Source organism: Phytophthora cinnamomi (genome assembly GCF_018691715.1).
Source record: "Phytophthora cinnamomi strain GKB4 chromosome Unknown Contig128, whole genome shotgun sequence".
Taxonomy (NCBI): Eukaryota; Oomycota; class Peronosporomycetes; order Peronosporales; family Peronosporaceae; genus Phytophthora; species Phytophthora cinnamomi.
Window position 1 is genome coordinate 30,555 of NW_027151061.1, and position 21,233 is coordinate 51,787.

Sequence of the window (21,233 nt, forward strand, 5' to 3'; positions counted from 1 at the left end):
ACTGGGGGCTGCAGTCCTCAGTGTCACGTGCCGACATTGCGCGACTGCATTACCAGTAGGGCGCCCTGCGCCTACTTCACCAGTCAATATCAAAAGTGCACTTCTGTGACGTACAGAAGTACGCGAGTGGCACAGAGAGGCATCTATGGTCCGAATATCTGAATGCAAACACGGAGAGTAGCCGTGAAGTATCATACGATGAGTACTATCTACGTGCAGCATGGTCGTGCAGGTGCTTCGGCTTTGCACACCAGGTATTACGGATTTTCCGGAGACAAGACGTGAAATGAAAAGGCCTCGGAACTATCGGAACTATCATCAAGAAGTGAGATCGCACCAGTGCTCCCTGGACATCCATCCGGTTGGGAGTCACATCAAATAATCACGTCGAGATCTTGCATCGATGTTAGATCCAGAGTGTCGTATAGGTTAGCATTTCTGTTGAATGAAGAGGCGCACAGCGCGCACCCCGCTCGTAGAATGTCGAGTGATTGAATAATGAAAGAAAAACCTCGTTAAGTTGTTAATGTTTATATTAGCAAGTACGAGAGGATAATGTTCAGATCGCCAGCTGCGATCTGGATAGTACAGGCAGAGAGCTGCCTGCTATCCATAGTGCGATGACGACAAGAGGCCGAGGAGTGAGCTGTCGAGGACGCAGTCCGAAGACGAGCTCACTTCCTCTTTTGCCTCCAGGTACCGGGTACGGACCTAGAGTAGTAGGCATAGGAATATGAGGTTAAGAGTAATATATTGTTGAGAGTTACCTACAGTATTCTGTTCATTTTAACCGTTTCAAATCTTTCTCACTGGATCTATCAACTTCTTGGGAAAATTTTGTCTCCAATTTTTCACGAAATCAATCACTTGTTGGTCCTTTTGTGAAGGTCGCACTATATTCCCGCAAAAACCATGGTATGTATGACATCGAAAAGCTGGGCAGCGGTTGATTTAATGCCTGAACTAAGTTGTTGCACTATATAATTCTTCATTACAGTTATCACGTTCTTCGGCGGTGGGCTAGCAGACGCGTCGTTGTCTCCAGCATGGGTGTGCTGCTCCGAAATTTCGCAAGCCCCAGACGAAAGGCACATCTTGAACTTGTGGCTGCATGGACAGGTGGGATATGAAACCTCTTCAGACTCGGATTTTTCGTCATCATTGGACATCGTAACCGTCATGTAGCTAGGTGGACGCTCATATTGTATACAGATGCTACAATGGAATAGTCTCCGGCTAACAAATGGTCCATCGCTCTTCTCTCTCTCTCTCTCTCTCTCTCTCTCTAGTAACCCACGAATCCCTAACGCTACTTACAAGTTTAGCGGAGATGTAGTTTACCTGATAGTTGTTCATATATTTCAGTGATGGTTACGCTTTTGTGTGGATGGTCCGCTTCCGTTCAACTTCCTACTTATGCAGTGGACAGGCTTACACATAAATACGTGATGCAACATCTTTTTTGGGTGTTCAAGCACCTTCTAGCCCAAGCTGTTTTTTTTACCTGTTTTGTATTCACCCAAGATGTTACTCGTGCAGCATTTTAAAGTCGCGCAACACCATTTTTTTTTTACTATAGTCTCGCATAAGTTCAACAACCGGCTGTGTACAACAATGACATAACCATTTCGCCAAATCGTTTATCTTATTTTACAGCCAGCATGTACAAGGCATATCTACAGCATCACAACGATGTAGATACACCGTGATAGCGAGTTTTGGATTAAAGGTCATATGTTTTTATCAAGAGACTGGACAAGGACAGCTAATAGAGTGTAAAGCAGGCAATTTGCACGGAACCTAGCACAAATGCGACAACGCATCAAATGGATGCAATCATAAACTGCACACATTGTAGCCTGGAGCTGTCACCACAATACGATTTTGCGCATTGCTTTCATACAGACGTACATTATACACTACCCTGATCGTATACCCCCCCCCAAATCGGTTTTCTTGACTTGCAAAATGTAAATAAGTGCTCTAGCCAATTTATAATTCCCTCTCAAAACACCATTTGTTCCCCATCGCGTATTCAGTGGTCGGCAGTATCAAGGCAGATCAAGTCTCATTCTCAATTATGCACAACATTTTCTCGTCATTATCTACACCGTCTCGTTGGGGTTTATAAGCGCTCCACTTGCCCCTACTTTTCGATTCCAGACGTCGCATAGGCGACGTGATTTGACAGTATGGTGCCATATCTGGTAGCATACATGGTTATTTCCAAGGAACACATATCGCCACTCAGCTTAAACATATAAAGGCTGCAAATACGAGTAGGAGACTACCGTTTGTTCTTACTCTTACACGAATCGATGTAGCTATAGTAGCGTACTGCTCTACTTTAACCGTACCTATACAGTTTATGTTGGATGTACTGGTCCGGTGAACCCAAGTCCTGTGCATTTTCAGGAGGGCCTGGGTTACCCATCTAATCCGCCCATAATTTAACCTGTTGTACGTACAACACGTTTCTTGGTGTATGTACAACGTGTGGGCGTTGGGGGACTAGCGGTGCCAAATTGCTCCGCTCCCTTGGGATTCATGTCGAGGCCAACACCGCTGAAGGGGGGGGGGGGGCTATCTCACAAAGAAAATACAAATGTGATAGACCTGGCATGGAGATTTCGAGGCTGAACGTGTCGGAGCTGCGGGCGTCATGCCTTCGACTACAGACGATATCTGGTGCGTACTCCGGTACGCTGATATCGTGCCGTCCCCCGGAGTGTTCGGCTGTGTGGTCGTGGTGGAATATATAACTGGTACAGGTTTTATTTGCGAGAGGTTTTCTGCGCCACCGATACGTTCGAAGGGAGGCGATTTCGAGAATGGCAGACGCACGCTCTGCTATGGTGTTCTAAAACACGGACACGATTGAGTTGATCAACAGGTTGGATTTAGGGAAATCACGCCCACCATACACTGACACGAGACACCAAAGACGCAACCAGCCCCTAAGATCTTTGGCGGCGATAGCCACCGACCATCGACCATGCAGATGATCGATGTCAGGTCCTTGGGCGGATGCAGTGCTCCCCCCAAGTGCAACCGGCTTTGACAGGTAAAAATAAAAAACTAAAAAATAAAGAGCTTTTGACAAATAAAAATAAAAATAAACTAAAAGATAATGAGTGGCTATCTCCTTAGGGGTAGGTGTGACTACATTCGAGCGCTATATAGTATGGAGGACGGCGTCCCTCCGTGGTTGGAGTGAATCGTAGATAGCATTTTGTCAAAAAGTCAGTCAACATTTTGCAGCAGCCATGGAGTCACCATATCTACTAGTGGAGCGGGAGGAAAGCGCAAACACAACTCTAGATAGCTGTCAAGCTGCCCGTCCGACAAATACTACTCGCGCGTACGCGCCGAAACAAAGGGAGTTCAAGGCTTGGTGCGATCGCAAAGGCTTCCACGAAACTACACGTTACCAGGTCACAGCATCCAAGATGCATCTTTTCTTCAAGAGGAAGTTGTAGATCGCCAAGTTCGTGTCAAAAAGTCTACTCGCAGAGTCAGCGTAGCTACAGTTGAAATGTATGTAACGCTCTGTCGGATTTGTACAACAACCAGCACAGCAGGGGAGCAAACGCACACCCGCACACCCGCAACAGCCTCATTAAGGCTCTCCTGACTTCGTTGAAGCGCGAGAAACACGAAAAGAACAAGCGTGAGTACGTTGATCGCGGTATTGGGTCTCTATTAGATGGTTACTGCACGACTAACGATCTCGTGGCAATCTCTCCCTGTCACATGAACTTGAATACTGGTAGAGACTTACGAAATCGCCTCAGCCATTTCTTGTGTCATGCCTGCCTTCTGCGAGGCGAGTCTGCGCGTAACATGGAATTACCTGATCTTTTCAATGTGGAGTTGGAGCACGAGAGCTTCACAGAATGCAGAGCGCACGTGATGATTATGGAACAAGGTAAAACGAATCAATTTGGCCACCGCGAGTTTGGCTCTTGCATTCGACACAACAATGTCGAGGTTTGTCCTATCGGAGCTCTCGCTTTGTATTTTTTCTATCAATGGTGTGTGCAAATGGAAGCGATACCAGACGTTCTGATCCTACAAAATTGGTATGATATTAAGGTGCTCAAGTCAGGAAAAGAAACAAACAAAGCGCTGTCTTACCGGGCTCATTACGACGCAACCGTGAAGGCTTTCACCGCTCTGGGCTTGCACTCTAAAGCAAAGACCCATGCGGCGCGAGGGTCTGGGTCCAGAATGGCTGAGCTGGCAGGGGCGTCAGAATCTCAAATTAGACGTTTAGGCAGATGGAATGCAACAGCGATGGAGGGATGTTACCTGACTGCACTGCCTCGAGAAGCAATGCGTTCGTTGGCTGGTTTTCGCCTGATCGCCGCGCATTTTTCTTGGAGCGGGCAGCACTCACTTCGCCCGATAGCCTTCAGCGCGAAGTATTTCCTTTTGTGGAATATTACATGACAGCCTACAACCAACAATCAGCACCGCACGTTGCCACAGGGGGGGGTTCTTAACTTGTTACTGTACCTTCGGGTTGTCCTCTTGCAAGACTCTGTGCTACTGCGCGAGCTTCATCCCGCTCACAAAGTCTGGTCGCACTCTCTGTTCAGCTCCGGCGGCTTTAAAGAATTCGCCGAGGAATTGAAAACCAAAATGCTAGACGATCAGTCGCCGCAAGTGAAGCAATTACACGAAGTGTTACCGGACTTGATGGATCATCTGAAACAACAGCAGCAGCAAGTGATATCACACATCGATAACAAGGTCAGTGAACTTCAAACGTCAGTGGTGCATGTTAAAGAAATGTTCACACAAATTACCTCCGGCTCTGCGTCTGTCCGTCTGAGCGTCGACTGGGGAGCTTCTAGCAGTGCACAAGATCGTTCTGGCTGTACAGCGGATTCGACAGAAACGCATCCGCGTCGCACACCACTTCCAGCTTCGTACAAGCTCCTCAGATCCATCAAGACTGTGCACCAAGTGTGGCAGGAATGGGAGGTCGGAATAAATGGGGGCCCTGCCGTGCGTAAACTTGAAGAGCAACTTGGATCGAGCTGGCGCAGCAACGCAGCCGAAAAGCGATTCTTTTTCCGCAGAAAACGTATAATTGACCGAGTTATCCTGATGGCACAACAGCAACACGTCACTTATGAGCAAGCAGTATGCATGCTGGAGAATCACAGAACACAATCGCACTTAACGTTGAACGCATTGAGCGAGAGTCTAAAAGGTAGAGAGACCTAGGCCACACATATACTGTAGCGTTAGTACACTTGTCGCCGAACTATATTCACGCTCAATGGAGACTTACATGCTCATCTGCACCGCTGCGCGCGAGGCCATCATCTCCTCGTCGCCACAGCCTCTCCTCCTGGCCCGCTGGTGCCGGTCTGCACCGCCGCGCGCGAGGCCATCACCTCCTCGTCGCCGCAGCCTCTCCTCCTGGCCCGCTGGTGCCGGCCTGCACCGCCGCGCGCGGGGCTCTTCGTCGCCTCCCGTCTTTTTCGCGAATGACAATATTGGGGTTAAAAATGTGCTAAATTTTAAGATAGCAGCTGTTATTCAGAGGGTGACACTTCTGATAACTGAGTTATCAGAGAGACGGCACGGCGACGGGACGGGGACGAGGAGGGGGACGGCGCGCTCTTTCACTTCCGATAATTAGGGGTTATCTACCCTGGCTTAGTGTGGGTCTCGGTCCCGGACCTAAGATGATTTGTAATGCGGAAAAGACGCGGGGCAAATATCTTTTTTCAGAAATTTTATCCAATCGAGGGGAGATTCATAGTAAGCCGAACAGATTCTCCTTAACTCAAACAGATTCACCTTAACTCGAACAGATTCATATTAACTCGAACAGACGAAAAAGAAAGCAAACTACCGTGGTTTCATGTCCTCGTGAAGTCGCTGGTGGAGAAGAGCGCGATACTGCTCGGCCTTCGTCGCATTAAACCTACCGCGGGTTGTCCAGGACGTGATGTCATCCACAATGGATGCAGGCACAAACTCAGAAATCAAACTTGCAATAGTGTCCATGTAGTGCAAGAGAAAGATACCGCAATCAAGCGAATTAGTTTGCTGCGACTTTGTCTTGTACGCGTAGGTTGTAGCTTCAAATCCTGCAACAGGGAGGTTTGTATTATAAGCCAAGCGGCGACTGAGAAACCACTTGAATACCTGAAAAACGTAATCAGAATTGTGTTTGCCTTTCAGAGAATCAACATGATACATCTTACAATGCCCATTTTCTGCTGCATTCTCAACAATTAGAAAACTCCAGTGATTTCTGCCTGAAAGCGGGATGAGAACATATCGATATGCAGACCAATCAAAACCCTCCATCAACGACTTGAGCACAGTTGCTTTTTTTTTTGCCGCGTCCCCGAAAAGTAAATGCCAGTTCCATTTCAGCGAATACAGCAGTTCCAAGCGCGCAAACAATGCCTGGTTTATTCATCATATACCTGTAGATGAAATAGTCAATTGCGTTTCCAGTAGTCGCCGTACTATTCAGAAGACTATCGGAGTCGTCCATGAATACATGTAGCGTAATCTTTGTCTGTGGATCTGTCCACACAACAAGTGGGGCGTAGCTCGGATAACGCGTTCGAAAAAAACGTTGCATTGTAGCACTTTGCGTATTTTGTTTTGCGATAGCAGCCGCAATACCACTCTTTTGAATACCCACATCACTGTCCAGCATCTCCACGTCGCTCTCACTGTCGGCCGCTGGCGGCCGACTTCCAGGCTCATCAGCTTGATCAATTTTCCTGCTACCACTAGTTTCGTCAGGTTCACATTCACTGCTATCACTGTCATCACTGTCACCACTGCAAACACTGTCACCACCACCCTTAGCAGCGTCACTGCTACCCTCAGCACTGTCACTACTGCCTGTCAGTGTACGTGTTCTGGTCTCTGCAGCCTCCACATCCTCTGTATTCTCAGCAGCCGTTGCGTCTGCAGCAGCCTTTCCAGCTGCTTTTGTTTCCTTGACCCGCGCTGCAACAATAGCCTTGTATCTCACAACAAATCGTTGAACCCATGTCTTTTGGCCGCTGTCAGACTTGGCTCTCACAAACTCCTCAATTCCACGGCAGTACTTCTGCAAGTCGATGTTGCTGCACTTTTCGTCATGATTTATACAGTTCTCATAGTACTCCAGCACGCGTAGTTCGTAAGGGGCTAATCGGTGTGGACGCCCCGCTCTCTTCTTGCGCTTTCTTTGAGCAACGTCAGCAGGAATTTCTTGGTCCAGCAGATGCCAAAACTTTTTTTTTTCATCCGTGCAGTGATCCTTTGGGGACATTCAACTCCTCAGACGCCACTTTGAGACTCCATTCAGGGTGTTGTTTCCACCGCTGTAGCTTGGCTATCTTCTCCTCCAGCGTGAGGTTATTGCAGGAGCGCACCATCGTCGGCCTTGGAGGTATATGTCGGCTGGAGGGGGGAATCCGAAGTGATGGATGAGAGGAGATCAACTGGCTATTTGACGTATGATGAGTTTGAGGTTTTTGCATCGTTCGAGTTAAGGTGAATCCGTTCGAGTTAAGGTGAATTTGTTCGAGTGAAAGAAGTCTTCCCAATGCCGGGTACGACATATTGGGCATCACGGTCGTCGTGAAAGTGTTGTCCCGAGCTCTACTGATAGCTCTTCCGCGTGCACAGAAACCCAATTAAGAGATTTGCGCTGTTGTACACGTACAGCTTCAATAGTGGAGATTGCTGAGCTCACGGCTTCCTCTAGTGATACCTCCTGTTCGGAACGCAAACTCCTTGCCTTAGCTTGAATAAGATTAATAATGCGTCTCCGGCGATTAAAAAAACGTCGCTCTTCACTACTGCACCATTTTGCCCCGTACTGATCCTCGAGGGATCTCACGGATACTCCACCGCCGAGACCTTGATCCCATTCTTTCCACACGTCAGAGATAGTGTTAATCCCGCGGCTCATTTTATAAACGGTGGAAGCGTTGATGGACGGTTCAACATTCGGTGTTTCTGAAGCAGATACACCCAGACTACTTAAGATTGGATATGTTGAAACGTGTTGGGATACATCCTGCTGGACTAGCTTGGTTTGTACTGTAGCTGTTCCAGCTGTAAGCGGTGATATGGCCTTCGATAAGCTAGACATGTTGCTCTCCACTGCTAACACAGAACGACGAATACTTTCTAGGGAAAGCTTCACGTCTTGGTGCACTCCATCTAGTTTTGCTTTCAGAAGCGGCATTGCACGTTCTAGTTGCTGTTCGCTAGGGTCCTCAATATGATGAAGAGTCCAAATAGCTGTTGATCGGAAACCCTTAAATTCGGCAGACTTGAAAATCGCGTGATTCCACACGGGATGGCGAGGAAACACATTCATCACCAATACGGCATCTTGCAGAATCACAGTTCTCAAGTATTCCAGCAGTTCCAAGAATCCACCAGCAGCAAGGGTTTGTTCACACGTTCCATTGGCGAGCTTTTCTTTCCATTCCTCCACAAGCGGGAATATTTGACGCTCCAGATTCTCTGGTGGTTCCATCGATGCACGAGCAATAAAAAGCTACTCTCCCTGGCTCAAAGCCAGCCAAAGATCGCATTGTTTCTCGTGGTAACGATGTCAAATAACACTTTTCCATAGCTTGAGTGTTCCAGCGGCCTAACCTTCTGATCTGAGCTTCACTAGCACCACCGAGATCTGCCATTCTGGAACCAGAGCCTCTACCAACATGAGTTTTCGTACGGCATCTTAGCCCAATATGCGAAAGAGCTACAGCTACAGCATCGAAATGAACTTTGTAAGACATCTCAGTAGATGGATTCTGTTTTGTTTTCAGCAGCTTCACAGGAAACCACTCCTTGGACTCCGAAAAATTAGGAAAAGGCTCCTGTTCACAATGCCATCGCAAAAACAAATAAAAACCAAGATGCCCGTGGGGGCAAATTTGAACATTCGTATTTCGAATGCACGCACCGACTTCAGTCCGCCCAACCTGGTTTGTCTTCCCCTGCTTCATAATCATAACCAACGCTCGACATGGACTATACCCCTCATTTTCAAGTCGAATCGAATGCAAGTCAGCTAGCTCCATTTTCCTCGCGCACTCTCCACGCATGAGTGCGTAATGAGAAAGCAAAAACGTCAACAGATTTCTTAAGTTCGTACCATAATCTCGTCGCATCGTCCAAAAGTACGTCGAGATACACTGAATCTGTTCGTTAGTAGTATAGGCATCCAAAAGCGTATCGGAACCCCGGTCAGCAAAAGCTTTGCGCTTTCTGTCTTCTTCAGTAAACTCCGCCATCTTTAGGAGAGCTCGCACTGCATCGTCGCGTGGAGAAGGGTGACTGTTGACCTTAGCGAGGTTTTGTTGCCGCCATAAATCAACCATCGCGGCAACATAACTTGTGACAGTAGCCTTACCGACCACTGCGTTTGTAGTGCCATTTTCTTCTGTGCTAGATTGCTGTTGCCCCCGCCTGTTCGATTTGTGTCTTTTTGGTCTACCAATTACACATTCTTTCAGAAAAAGATGCAGCTTCGGCCCTGTAACTGTGTATCGGGTGAGATCGCTGAAAGCAGCCCCCTGATCGTCGCACCACTTCACGAACTCGTTCTGCTTGCTCTTGTAAGCCCTTACTATGTTCGTAGGTCGAATCACCGACGCCTGCTGGTACGTTTGGAGGACAGACTCGTCGAGGCGAACGTTCATGCGGGACTCTTCCTGCGACATAGCCTCTGCCATGGTTGGTGCTTGCTGGAAGTTCGCCGACTGACTTTTTTGGCCCTCTGGCAGGTAGTTCTGGCTGGAATTCTACCAATAGCTAACTGAAAGCCCTGAATTAAAATATCGTCTCTATCTAACTACCGAGCCGATTAATAACACCCGTTTATGTGCGACCTCTCTGGCAGTAGGTGACGGTCCCGGACCGGCCCCCAGTTGTGATAATGAGTTTCAACTTTACAGTTTTAATGTACCATAATCAAGGTACATATGTCGATTCGTTCATTTTCGAGATCCCCAATTGAAGACCATGGCGACCGCAGGCCAACGTCGCGTATTCAAGCACGACGGTGCGATGCCTTGTCCTTGCTGTAGTATCCACGCACAATGTCACTATTTTTCCGGTGCAGGTCGCGTCATCTATGAGTGGGAGCAGTCGATGGAGGAGGTGAACGTCTTCATCAAGCCCCCTCCAGGCGTCACGGCGCAACAAATTCAGTGCGACATCGCCATCAACCACGTCACGCTTGGGTTGCGTGGCGTCACGGACAAGTTCCTCAATGTACAGCTGCCTTACTGTATACTGCTAATTTCCCCTAGTGTCGTAATCTGACTTGCAACGCTGTGTGACGCTTCCCAGCACGACCTCGCTAGCCCCGTCGTGATCGCGGAGAGCTACTGGATGCTCGGTGAGTTTACCTTTTACATTTCTGCTGACTAGGGAGAGAGAATTGGAAGTATTGGCTATTGTGCTGATATGGTTCATGCATGCATCCAGACTCTGGAGAGCTGAACATCAATTTGCAGAAAATGAAGAAGGGGTTTATCTGGCCTAGTGTCTTCATCGGTCACGGAGAGGTTCGTGGCGTACTGGTCTGCATTTGATTTGTTGCTATTAGAGCTGTGCTGACGCAGTCAGTGCTCTGCTACAGATGGATCCGATGCAGCAAGAAGCTACCAAGCAGCAGATGATGCTGGAGCGGTTCCAAGAGGAAAATCCTGGGTTTGACTTCTCCAACGCCGAGTTTAATGGCGCTGCACCCGATCCGCGCACTTTCATGGGTGGCGTGAAGTATGCGTGAGTTTTACTTCATCGCTACAGTAGAACCACTCGTGCTTTTTGCATGAGCAAGGCAATGCACGATTGAGACGTTCAACAAATAGTTATCATAGTTTTTCAACAGTCGAGGTAGAAACCGCCTTCGGGCGGCGCTTCGACCTGCAGAATCATAAAGCTTGGTTTGAGAACAACTAAAATCCGTCATTGACTGTGGCGATGCCAGTAGGCGACAAGAAGGCTGATGGAAATCCGTCCAGTGCTGGCGGGAATGGCAGTGGTGCTTCGAGAGTGGGTCGACCGATCCGCAGCGGTAGCGAGCCCAGCAGCTCGAGCCAATCTCGCCAAAATTCTAGCTTGGTTTTCGGATCGAGTACCGCTTCGGGTAGCGCAGCCAGTGGGTCGAAGGGAAAAGGTGGTACATCCAACAGTAGTGGCGGCACAACGAGCAGCAGCAATAGTGTGATGCGCTTCAAGACTACGTTTCGCAATACCATCTACGACACGTTGCTGCGTCGAGGATGGAAAGAGACAACTGAGAACGACTGGGATTTTTATTGGGCTGATCGCGAGTACATTTATGATTTACTGGACACCGTACACCTGGAAAACACGCAACGAGTGAACCACTACCGTAACGGACGAGAGGTAATCATGCCCAGGAACAAATCTGATGCTATTCGCGATCAGGTAGGCTTACTTGAGTGGTGTGTCTACAGTTATGCCGTAAGGACCTCCTCATCAAGAACCTCAAGCGTGCTAAGAGACAAATGGACAAGAAAGCGAGGTATTGGTGTTTCTCATCTCGGCAAAAAAAACAAAACACTGGTGACAACCTGACACGAACGATATACGTACCTTAGGTCAGAAGATGCAGCGCTGAGTGAACTTGACACAGTTCTAGGATCGTACGACTTCTTTCCTGTTACGTACATTCTCCCGGGCGAGTACGCTATCTTTGTGGAGGAGTTCAAGCGCAACCAGGGAGTCTGGATTATGAAACCCATTGGCAAGTACGTAACGTCACGGGAGATAGATTCACGTCACTATGGTGTTCATAACTGAGATTGCATTGTTCGCTTGTGGTAACCTAGAGCGCAGGGCAAAGGTATCTTTCTGTTTACGAAGCTGAGCCAGATTAGCGACTGGCGAACAGACTTCCGCTGGCGACCTGAAAACCAACAGGTTGAGACCTACGTGGTGCAACGCTACATATCCAACCCTTACCTGGTAGGCGGCAAGAAGTTTGACTTGCGTCTCTACGCGCTTGTGCCGTCCTTCTACCCGCTCGAGATTTACCTCTTCCGTGGTGGCTTCGCGCGCTTCACCAATTCGCGCTACTCGAACAATCACAGTGACATTGCCAACTCTTTCATCCACCCTCACGAACGTTGCTGTTCAGAAAACCTCGGAGAATTACAACAAGAAGGTACGATGATTTATAGTTAACTACAGATTGGTTTACTTGCTTTACGTTGGGTCGCTCTGTATTTATTCGGTAGCACGGTGGAAAATGGGATCTGCGAAACTTGAAGCTGTACATGATGTCGAAGCACGGCCCTGAGCGCATTAACAAGCTCTTCTATGAAATTCAACTCGTGATCATTAAGTCGCTGCTAAGGTAATTGTTTAGTGATCAAATATGACCTTTTCTGCCTCTAACCACCTCGTGCATCTTGAAGCGTTGAAAAAATCATCATGAACGATAAGCACTGCTTCGAGCTGTACGGGTATGACGTCATGATCGACGAAAACCTCAAGCCGTGGCTACTGGAGGTGAACGCTTCGCCATCAGTAAGTACCAATGTACTACCTATATTTGTTGACCAGTTTAACTGACAAATGTAGAGTTTCTGCTTGGTTCGTTCGTGCAGCTTTCGGCCAACACGTCATCAGACTATCAATTAAAGTGTGGCATGCTGAATGATATGCTCGACATCATCGATCTTGAGAATAAGTACGTGATTGAGTACTTCGATCATGCAGAAAATTGCAGAGTTTTTGACAGCTTTGCTCTAGAAAACCTGACGGTGTCGTTCGTGAGCACGTCGGGGGCTTTGACCTCGTGTATCGTGACGGAAATGTTGTCAAGAAGAGCGAAAGTTGCATGTACACGACATTCCTAGGCGCGGACTGGCAGCAAACTCCAGCAACGCGATCGGGCACAGGCAGTACGCAATCGTGATTTCCTGATAGGACAGCTAGCACGGTCTAAGCGCTAATGGTGGCTGCAGTTAAGGATTTCTATCGAGTTGCTACACAAAATGGAAGAGAACGCTGTCTTTTATCCTTTGCTTCCTCTCCCTTGGAACAAAGCGGCATGTATTGGCATCGCCATTTGTCTGTACCTCGTTGACTGGGTCAGTTAGGGGTTGTGTTGAATTCGTTTGGTCTGGTTGGCGCTGCACTCAATAGAAGTTCAGCTGACTATCAGAGCAGCTACATAGCTCGGCTGCGTATGTGTGGTGGTGTCGGGGGACTTACTTGGTGAAGATACTCACAATAACAAACAAAGGGGGAGGGGGAGGAGGAGGAAGGACAGGGCCTCGAAACGCACTCTCGCTCACTCACTCCGTTGCTCACCATCAAAAATGAACTCCAAGGCGCCGTCGTCAGCAGTCGCTGCTTGGACCGGCTGATCAGGGCTAGATGCCTGCGGAATTAGGCTCCTCGTCGTGGTGCTGGTGCGCCACCACGATGCGTTCACCGAAACGCCGCTGTGCCATCGCTTTGAGCCTGTCTCGGACGTTCGCAGCCGTGACCACGATCCTCCGGCTCCGGTGCAGGTCCGACTCGTGCACAAATACAATGTCAGACTTGCCGGCGGGCTGCGGGTCGTGCAGGCGCACCGTGTAGATCGCATCCGCCGGTCGCAGTCCGATAACTACACCTGAGCCAAACTTGGTCTGCACGTCCGTGCCCTCCAGCGCCTTGGGGTAGAAATCAATCATGTCAGCGTTAAGGAAAGCAATGGCGCCCCACACCAGCTGCACCTGCGCGGTGGCACGCTGCGGGTCGACAGAAAGGATGTGTCCGGCGCCGAACTTGGTGATCACAGGCTGCCCCTGGTGGTATTTGCTCGCCACGAACGTGTACGACGTGGTCGCAATGTTCTTGAGCAGCGTCAAGCCCGCCACACCGGTCGTCGAGCTGGCGCTGGACAGCCTGGAGCGCGTGCGTCTCGACTCCCAGTCGGCGCTGCTGCCTTCCGACAACCCGCGCGGACGATGCGGCTCGGACGCGCGCTCATTGTAGCTGTTGTCTGCCCTACGGACATCTGAAGATCGAAGCTGCAGTTCGTATTCACCGAGACCGCCACCTGCTCGAAGGCGCAGCGTGTACAGCTGCTCACGGACGTCGAACTTCAACACGCGGCCGGAGCCCGACGGCGTGTCGACCCGCTCACCGATGAGCGCGGGGACCACCTGCACGTTCTCGAGTTCCTGTGCACGGAGGAAGAGCAGCCCGGACGCCTGCAGTTCGATCGCAGCGACGCCGTCCTCGTCTCTGATCGCGATGATCTTGCCGAGGCCGAAGCGCGTGGCCACGCGCGCACCAGCGCGCTTGTGGACGTGCAGGTGTAGCGGCTCCGCGGCGGCGTCCACGCTGCGCGAGTGCGGCTTCCTGGGCGTAGCACCGGGCGTCTTGGGGCGCGGCTTGACCAGGAAGAGCTTGGAGGAGGTCGTGAGCCCCGCGCGCGCGATGGAGTAGACAGCCTGCAGCGCCGGGCGGCCGCTCTCGGCGTCGCTCTCGCTCTCGGGCTGCGTGTCCAGGCGCGGCTTGCGCGGCACCGAGGCGGGGCACGACTGCTCGCGGCGCAGGAAGGGCGCGCCGCACTGGCTGGACTCGGCGCTCTCGGTCTCGGACACGTCGTCGCTGGAGTCGTCCATCTCGGACGTGGCCGTGGGCGCGCGGCGCGGCTTGGGCCGCTTGGCCGCGGGCTTCCAGGCCAGCATGTCGGACAGGGACGCCAGCATGGCTGTCGACGACTTTGACTGTGCTCTGCTTGCTGCTGGACGCGCGCAATGCCGAAGTGCGGCCGGGGGATGCAGCAGGAAGATGGAGAATGCGCCCGAGTCCACTGGCCGCCGCCGCGTCTGCAGCGGCGACCCGGCTCTGCGGCGAGAAGGTGGGAACAAAAGGCAGAGAAAAGGAGCTCGCGACCAGCGCCGCGCCGCGATGGGGAGTGGAGGCGCACCGAGCGTTACTGCCGCGCGCGGACGGGCGGGCAAGTGGAGCAACACGGTGTTATTAGCGTTATTAGCCCTGCGGATGACCAGGGCACGCGACTCGGAGCGCAGGACGATCGCATCGCGTCGAGCGGAGACTAAGCGGAGCTGAGCTGGTCCCAGCGCATTGGCATTTTTCGCGAGGAAGGCCGTTACGGCCGCCACGTTGGCCCGCGCCCCTTGGGCCCTCGGCATACTGGGGCCCAGTCAAACACTGATCTGGACGTAGCCCTAGCCACGCAAAAGATCCACTCAACTGCCTCCGCATCAATTGCTGTTGCCCCTTGCTGCGGCCTGCAGCCTGTAGCTGACCAAGGGCATTAATTGTACATGTATTGCTCGACGTCGAGCAGCATTTTCAGGCGGCCATAAACTTCGGTTTCTTCCTGCGCAGCTAGGCAGGCAGCCGCCGACGGCTGCTTCTGGTTACGCCGCGCCTGCTCCAGAGGCGCCTGCGTATGCACGTCTGCTCCTCGTGCGCAAGCGGCGCAAGAACGCTCCGGTGTGGCCTCAGCCAGGCAGCCTCGATTGCCGCCGCCCGGCAGACGAGAGCACCTTCGCCGTGCATGGCGTGCGGCTGGCGGTGGCGACAGTTGCTGGCGAGCGGCTCCGCGACGCCCCGACGCGAACGACTCAAGAACACGGAGCCATTACACAGCCGAGCGCCGTTGCTGCTTCGCGGCACGCCACTGCATACAATCCAGCCGCTGCCGATGGTGCAGCCATGTTCGTTGTCGCCTGCGTCAGCGACGCGACTGGCGTGCGGTACGCGAAAGAGCACCGAGTGGTTCGCACGTACTTACTGATGTCGCACTTTGCCGAATTCATCATGTTCAATCTCATGAAAACAGCCACTCACAGCGCTCCAATTTCTGCACCTTCACTCACTGATCAGAATGCATGCAATCCCTCTGTACAAGAGCCTATTGGCCCTTGTAGAAGGGGGCAGGCCTGCATCTGCGCGCTGCAACGCACCCACACACATCAACCACCAGGGCTCGAGCCTTCCGCCTGCTTATCCTACTACGCTGAGGTCTTTTGGCCCAAGCTCCTCTCCTCCTTTTAATCCCAATATTATTATTCTGATAACGCTCGCCCAACGATGAGCTCTGGAGGACGCGCGTGGGGGCGACCGGGTCGGGGCGCTGGCGCCGTGGCGGCCGCCGCGTCGCCCGTGGCCGTCAAGCTGCACGACGTGATGGACGAGGAGCTGGCGGCCAAGCTGCAGCGCGAGGAGCAGGAGCAGTGGGAGCGCGAGATGGAGGGCCGCTTCGGTGGCGACGACCGCCAGACCGGCTGGTGCTTCGTGGAGGTGCCGAGCTCTAGCTCGGGCCACGGCGTCATGAGCGTCATCCAACAGGAGGTGACGGTGGAGGACGCACGCGAGGACGACGACGACCCGGACTACACCTTTGCGCTGGAGCTGCAGGCACAGGAGGCCGAGGAGTACGACCGCATGCGGCGCCAGGAGGCCTCCTCCATGGAGCGCATCCGCGTCGTCCAGCAGGAGGACCCCAAGCGCGAGGAGGTCCGGCAGACGCTGCAACGGTACTATGACCGGGAAGCCCACCGTGAGCTTGATCGGGACGAGCCCGTCGAGGTGCATACGGTGCATCATCACGGCACTGGCGTGCCGGTGACCCACTCGGTTGCTCCAGTTGCAGCTGCAGCCGTTGCTGCGGCGAAACCGACCTTGTCGGTTGACCGTCCTCGACTCCGAGACCCGGACGTCTACCACGACGTGTACATGGACGGATCCGGGTGGCGAGTGCCGAAGAAGTCGTTCAACGCGCTGAACTCGGCCATGAAGCACTCGGACAGGAAGAGCCGCCACCGGTCCAAGAACTCGTCGTCGTCGTCGAGTGGTGGCGCACCGACCCACCGCATCTGAATGATGTCGGCGAGGACGACGCTACTGCTAGTATTGCTGCTGAGCGTCGGCAGCAGGTGTTGTCCCGTATCAACCAGCTCCGTTCGAAGGAGCAGTCTTCGACGAGAGGCCCGGCCATCTCGTCCCCAGCACACAGGTAATATTAGTCTATTAAGTCGTTCTCGCCCGGCGCGAGGTGTCCACGCGGAAGCGCCACGCCCTTTTCGAGCCGTTCCCAGTCAGCCAGCCAGCAGTCATTGTCCGATAGTAACACGCGTGCCGTTCAAGTTGAACCGACCATGACAAGCATGGCCTTCTGTTCTGTCGCCCTGCACAAGCGCATACGCCAAGCTATTCGGTAGGGCTTGGAGTGCTGCCACCAACCAGGAGCTCATTTCCCCCTTGGGACCCGACCAAGCCTCCTGCTTGACGCCACGTCCCTCTCCCCCTCGTCCACCGCCGGAGCTGAATTGAGCTGAGCTGAGCCTCTTCGCGACCGTGCGGAGCTGACGCTGATGATCCGCACGTCTGCGCCGCCGGCGTCGTCGCCCGCGCCCGGAGACGACCACGACGACTGGGAGAACGCGGCCGACTCGGCGTCCATCGCCGCTCGCAGCAGCAACGCGCCCGGCTCCATCTCCATTGCAGCGCGACCGCAATCCTCTGGAGACTTGGACGGCGCCACGCGTGCCATGCAGGGCCTGCGCATCCTGCAGCCGCCTGCAGCGACCGACGACGGCGGGAACTACCCGCAGCAGCAGCAGTTCAATGGCAGCGCCCCCGTTGGCACTGCAACGGCCAGCGCCCATGGTCCGTTGGACCCGGTGCTGGTCGCAGGACTGGAGAACGCGCGCGAGCGCATGACGCTGCTCAAGTTCGAGGACCAGATCGTGCGCTTCCTCAAGAACCCGCGAGAGCCGCACCTCAACTTCCCGCCGCTGTCCTCGTACCACCGGCTGATCGTACATCGCCTGGCTCAGCGCTGCGGACTCGAGCACCAGACGGCGGATTACAATCCGTACGAGAACAGCTCGGCGCGCGTGGTGACGCTGTTCAAGACGCCGCAGTCGGCGGTGCCCCGAGTGCTGCTGATCGACCTGTCGGCGGACAGACAGACGCCCCCGGTCACGCCGGCGTCTGCCCCCAGGATTATGATGCGGAAGCGCAGTGCGCCACGACCTGGCGCCAATGGTGGACGTGGAAACGGCGCGGATAAAGCCACGCCGACCTTGCAGGACCGGGAGCGGGCGTACGCCGAGGCACGAGCACGAATTTTTGGAGAAGATAACGATAACTCGGCGGCTGATTCAGGCTCATCGCCATCTCCGCCGTTGCATGACGGGAATGGACACGGTTCTGGACCGGGCAATAACAATGCTAGACTTGGAAGTCGGCAAGCAGCTGGACCCGATGGCAGCAGAGGCTTCGACCGAGGTCGAGGCGCTGTCGCTGCCGGTGGAAACGGCAATGCGACTCAATCCAGGGACTCGCGTTCGCCTAAGGAAAGACCGGGAGGTAATGATGGCGCTGACAGTAATGAGTACTCGCGATCGTCCCAACCGAGTGCCCCGAACGCAGCGAACTGGAAAGAAAGCAAGGTGTTGTGGCGCAACCGCGAACAGGAAATGAATGACCCAGATTTTACGCGCAACCACGACGCCTTCCGCCCACGCTCCAGTGGCGGTGCATCTAGTGGAAGCGGAAGCGGAGGAGAATCTCCATACCACGGCAACCGCTATGGTGGTGGGCGATTTGGACACAGCGAGTACCAATCCCAACAGTACGACCGATCTTATGACCGGTCCTACGGCTACCAGCACCAGCAAAGTGGCAGTGCGCCGCCTCCTCCACCGCCACCGATGCCCATGGCCGGACGTGCCCGCTATCACGTTGGCGGACCCGATTTCAACAATAGAGTAGACACCAACCCGTACCAGAGGTCCCCACACCAGCAGTACCATCCGCAGCATCAATTCCAGCAACACCAGCTGAACCCGCCGCCCTCCATGATAATGGGACGTGGTGGGTACGGGTACCCTTCACCCCAAGGCCGTCCGTCGGCGCGGCAGGGGAACTGGGTGCCGCCGACAGCCAACACTCGGGCAGTGGGCAGTGGCAGCGGTGGATTCATCGAGGACGACTTCCCACCGCTCGGCAAGTAACACGCCTAACAACAATAAAACGACACAATTACATCCATCAGCCAACTTGCTTTTCATTCCATGGTTATACTGTAATAGAGTCTCGTAGACATCGATGAAAGGTAGAACCAGTGATATACTTTCGTTATCATCGATCGAGTTCGACCTGTTATTGCGTGCCAATAAATAACGGGTGTGGGCGCCACTTTACGTAATGTCCTGGTGACAGTGATCCCCATGGGCTGGTTACGTCAGTGGACCACACGCCGAGGTCTATCGTTGCTTGACGTTGACGTCGACGTCGTCGGCAAGAGGTTTGCCGCTACCGCCACCGCCACCGAGGCGTAAAGCTACACCGAATCGAGCACAAAACCGAGGTTAGTTTTCATGTCGTCGTGCTACTGCATAGCAGTATCCTTATGCACCTTGTCGTCGCTGGAGCTTTTTGTCTCGAAGTTTCTTTTTTCTCGCAAGCTCCTATTCAACAGAGATGACCACAACGTGTTAGTGGTTTGCTGTTTCGCTGCGGTCTCGCAGGTATCTTCATCAACGTACCTTCTTCGTTTGCCACATCGTGAAGTACTTCTTTATGGTGGCATCGTCGTTCTCTTTCTTCTGAGAAAGCCATGGTCTCGTTCTAGTAGCAGCATACCACAACAGTAAACATTGTTAGTGCATCAGTATTGCTACACCTGGGGCGCCACCGCAATCCATACCCATCCATAATCTTGCGCAACTTCCTTTTGGCTTCATTTGTCTGCCCCACACAAGTGCGGAGTTGAAGCTGCAGTGTACGAATCTCCTGCGAAACCTCATCATCCCTGGGACTGGACACGCCAAGCTCAGCAATTTCTTTTTCGCTTCCTTCTAACAACCCGATATCACGAAGGACGCGCGTGAGGCCTTTAGGCTTCCATGACTCCAGATCGACTGAGTGTAGTAAAGAAGTCGACAGTGTAACTTCATATGATCCTGTCGAGTCACTCGTATGCTTGTCTTCATCGTCCGGCTGTGCAGCATCTACCGTAGAACCCTTGTTCTCTTTCGATGACGAAGGAGTATCTACTGAGCACAGCGAAGCTACGAGCCTCTGTGTCACCAACGCGTGATGGACAAACACGTTAGTTGGAGGACCAGACCACAAAGCTAAAATATGTGCTAACCTCCTTGAAAAGGTCGTCCAGATCCTGTGGGGCGGACTTGCTCAGGCTGAAATTATCCTGGAGTCGTTCGAAGTCTAGGCCCGCTAGCATCTTGTCTGTTCCTTCTTCACTTGATTCTAGTCTTTCTGAATATGCATTTGGATCTGCATGCGCATGTATCAAGCAAAAAAAATCGTCAGCAAAGACTCCCAGAGTGATCAGCACCGCAGCCCAGAAAAGCGTTCGCGATCGAGCGATACGCGCTTTTCGCCGTTCTGGTTTACCTTCTAGCAGCAACGCCTGCTCCATATCTTCCGGTGTGATCGTCTTAAAGAACGAGTACGCATACAAATATTTCCACAGCCCCGTCGACGTGCACGGTGTATCTGCATCAACGCAAAACCATCGTCAACCTCACCACCAGAAACACCTTCGCCCCAATTTCAGACCACGCACCCGAATTAAGGTCGTCCTCCACCATCGCCGGGGTTGGTGGTACCGATTCACTTTTGACAATGCCATTAAACTTGCCCGCGACTGCAGCCGCTCCGGCTGCGCAATGTCTCCGCCCGTCGACCCCGACGGCCGGTTGCGTTGGGGCTGCACCCTGCGCGTCCTCCACGACTGTGATCAAGTGGGGCGGGAACATGTTGGGGCTCTTGCTGTCCAGGTAGTCCGTGATGGCCAGCAGCTGGCTGTCCAGCTGAGCCAACTGCTTGTCCACATTGGCGCGACCTCGCTGCGTCCATTACGACCCCACACACAGACCCGTCCACATCAGCCACAACTTTGTCGGTTAAATCACTCCGCAACGCAATGAATGTAGTATAACGGCTCAACCGCGTTGCATTAAGCAATGCAGTGCAATGACGCTGCCACGTACCTTGAGCTCCTGGACGACCTTGATGAGCGAGTTCTTGCCGCTGGTCACGAGTCCGTCGGCCGAGCTGCAGGCCTGCTTCGTGGCTGGGAACTGCTCGTGCTGTAGCCACGGCACGTGCAGCGGTGCGATTTCCCGCCGCGTGGCGGTCGGTCGGTTCATGCGTGGGCAGGAAAGCGAGGCGGCGCTGCGGTCGGGCGGGCAGGTAGG

General features: G+C 52.9%; 7 protein-coding genes across 8 annotated transcripts; 5 read left to right on the plus strand and 2 right to left on the minus strand.

Moving 5' to 3' along the window:
* Positions 1 to 10,014: 10,014 nt before the first annotated feature.
* Positions 10,015 to 10,786, plus strand: IUM83_15439 (putative tubulin polyglutamylase; the record flags this gene model as incomplete). The annotated part of the gene is made up of 5 exons (XM_067940254.1): positions 10,015 to 10,054; positions 10,115 to 10,266; positions 10,345 to 10,393; positions 10,483 to 10,562; positions 10,637 to 10,786. 5 exons carry the CDS (start codon positions 10,015 to 10,017, stop codon positions 10,784 to 10,786), a joined length of 471 nt encoding a protein of 156 aa, XP_067780159.1.
* Positions 10,787 to 11,226: 440 nt separating this feature from the next.
* On the plus strand, positions 11,227 to 12,325 carry IUM83_15440 (putative tubulin polyglutamylase; the record flags this gene model as incomplete). 2 transcript variants are annotated; one of them, XM_067940256.1, is made up of 5 exons in its annotated part: positions 11,227 to 11,409; positions 11,481 to 11,548; positions 11,625 to 11,774; positions 11,856 to 12,190; positions 12,264 to 12,325. In XM_067940256.1, the coding sequence occupies 5 exons, from the start codon at positions 11,227 to 11,229 to the stop codon at positions 12,323 to 12,325; spliced, it is 798 nt and encodes a 265-aa protein (XP_067780167.1). The 2 variants fall into 2 exon arrangements, with proteins under 2 accessions (XP_067780167.1, XP_067780168.1); XM_067940255.1 differs by lacking the exon at positions 12,264 to 12,325 and having other exon boundaries at positions 11,856 to 12,210.
* A 49-nt stretch (positions 12,326 to 12,374) lies between these two features.
* Positions 12,375 to 12,946, plus strand: IUM83_15441 (putative tubulin polyglutamylase; the record flags this gene model as incomplete). The annotated part of the gene is made up of 4 exons (XM_067940257.1): positions 12,375 to 12,382; positions 12,444 to 12,555; positions 12,636 to 12,718; positions 12,781 to 12,946. The coding sequence occupies 4 exons, from the start codon at positions 12,375 to 12,377 to the stop codon at positions 12,944 to 12,946; spliced, it is 369 nt and encodes a 122-aa protein (XP_067780169.1).
* Positions 12,947 to 13,406: 460 nt separating this feature from the next.
* On the minus strand, positions 13,407 to 14,738 carry IUM83_15442 (Ubiquitin carboxyl-terminal hydrolase isozyme L3; the record flags this gene model as incomplete). Its single annotated transcript, XM_067940258.1, has 1 exon — positions 13,407 to 14,738. One exon carries the CDS (start codon positions 14,736 to 14,738, stop codon positions 13,407 to 13,409), a length of 1,332 nt encoding a protein of 443 aa, XP_067780170.1.
* A 1,354-nt stretch (positions 14,739 to 16,092) lies between these two features.
* Positions 16,093 to 16,881, plus strand: IUM83_15443 (Purine nucleoside phosphorylase; the record flags this gene model as incomplete). The annotated part of the gene is made up of 1 exon (XM_067940259.1): positions 16,093 to 16,881. One exon carries the CDS (start codon positions 16,093 to 16,095, stop codon positions 16,879 to 16,881), a length of 789 nt encoding a protein of 262 aa, XP_067780230.1.
* A 494-nt stretch (positions 16,882 to 17,375) lies between these two features.
* On the plus strand, positions 17,376 to 19,022 carry IUM83_15444 (mRNA-binding protein Encore; the record flags this gene model as incomplete). The annotated part of the gene is made up of 1 exon (XM_067940260.1): positions 17,376 to 19,022. The coding sequence occupies one exon, from the start codon at positions 17,376 to 17,378 to the stop codon at positions 19,020 to 19,022; it is 1,647 nt and encodes a 548-aa protein (XP_067780228.1).
* Positions 19,023 to 19,274: 252 nt separating this feature from the next.
* Positions 19,275 to 21,185, minus strand: IUM83_15445 (uncharacterized protein; the record flags this gene model as incomplete). The annotated part of the gene is made up of 8 exons (XM_067940261.1): positions 19,275 to 19,351; positions 19,427 to 19,478; positions 19,557 to 19,638; positions 19,718 to 20,091; positions 20,165 to 20,307; positions 20,428 to 20,529; positions 20,600 to 20,882; positions 21,027 to 21,185. The coding sequence occupies 8 exons, from the start codon at positions 21,183 to 21,185 to the stop codon at positions 19,275 to 19,277; spliced, it is 1,272 nt and encodes a 423-aa protein (XP_067780165.1).
* Positions 21,186 to 21,233: the final 48 nt, after the last annotated feature.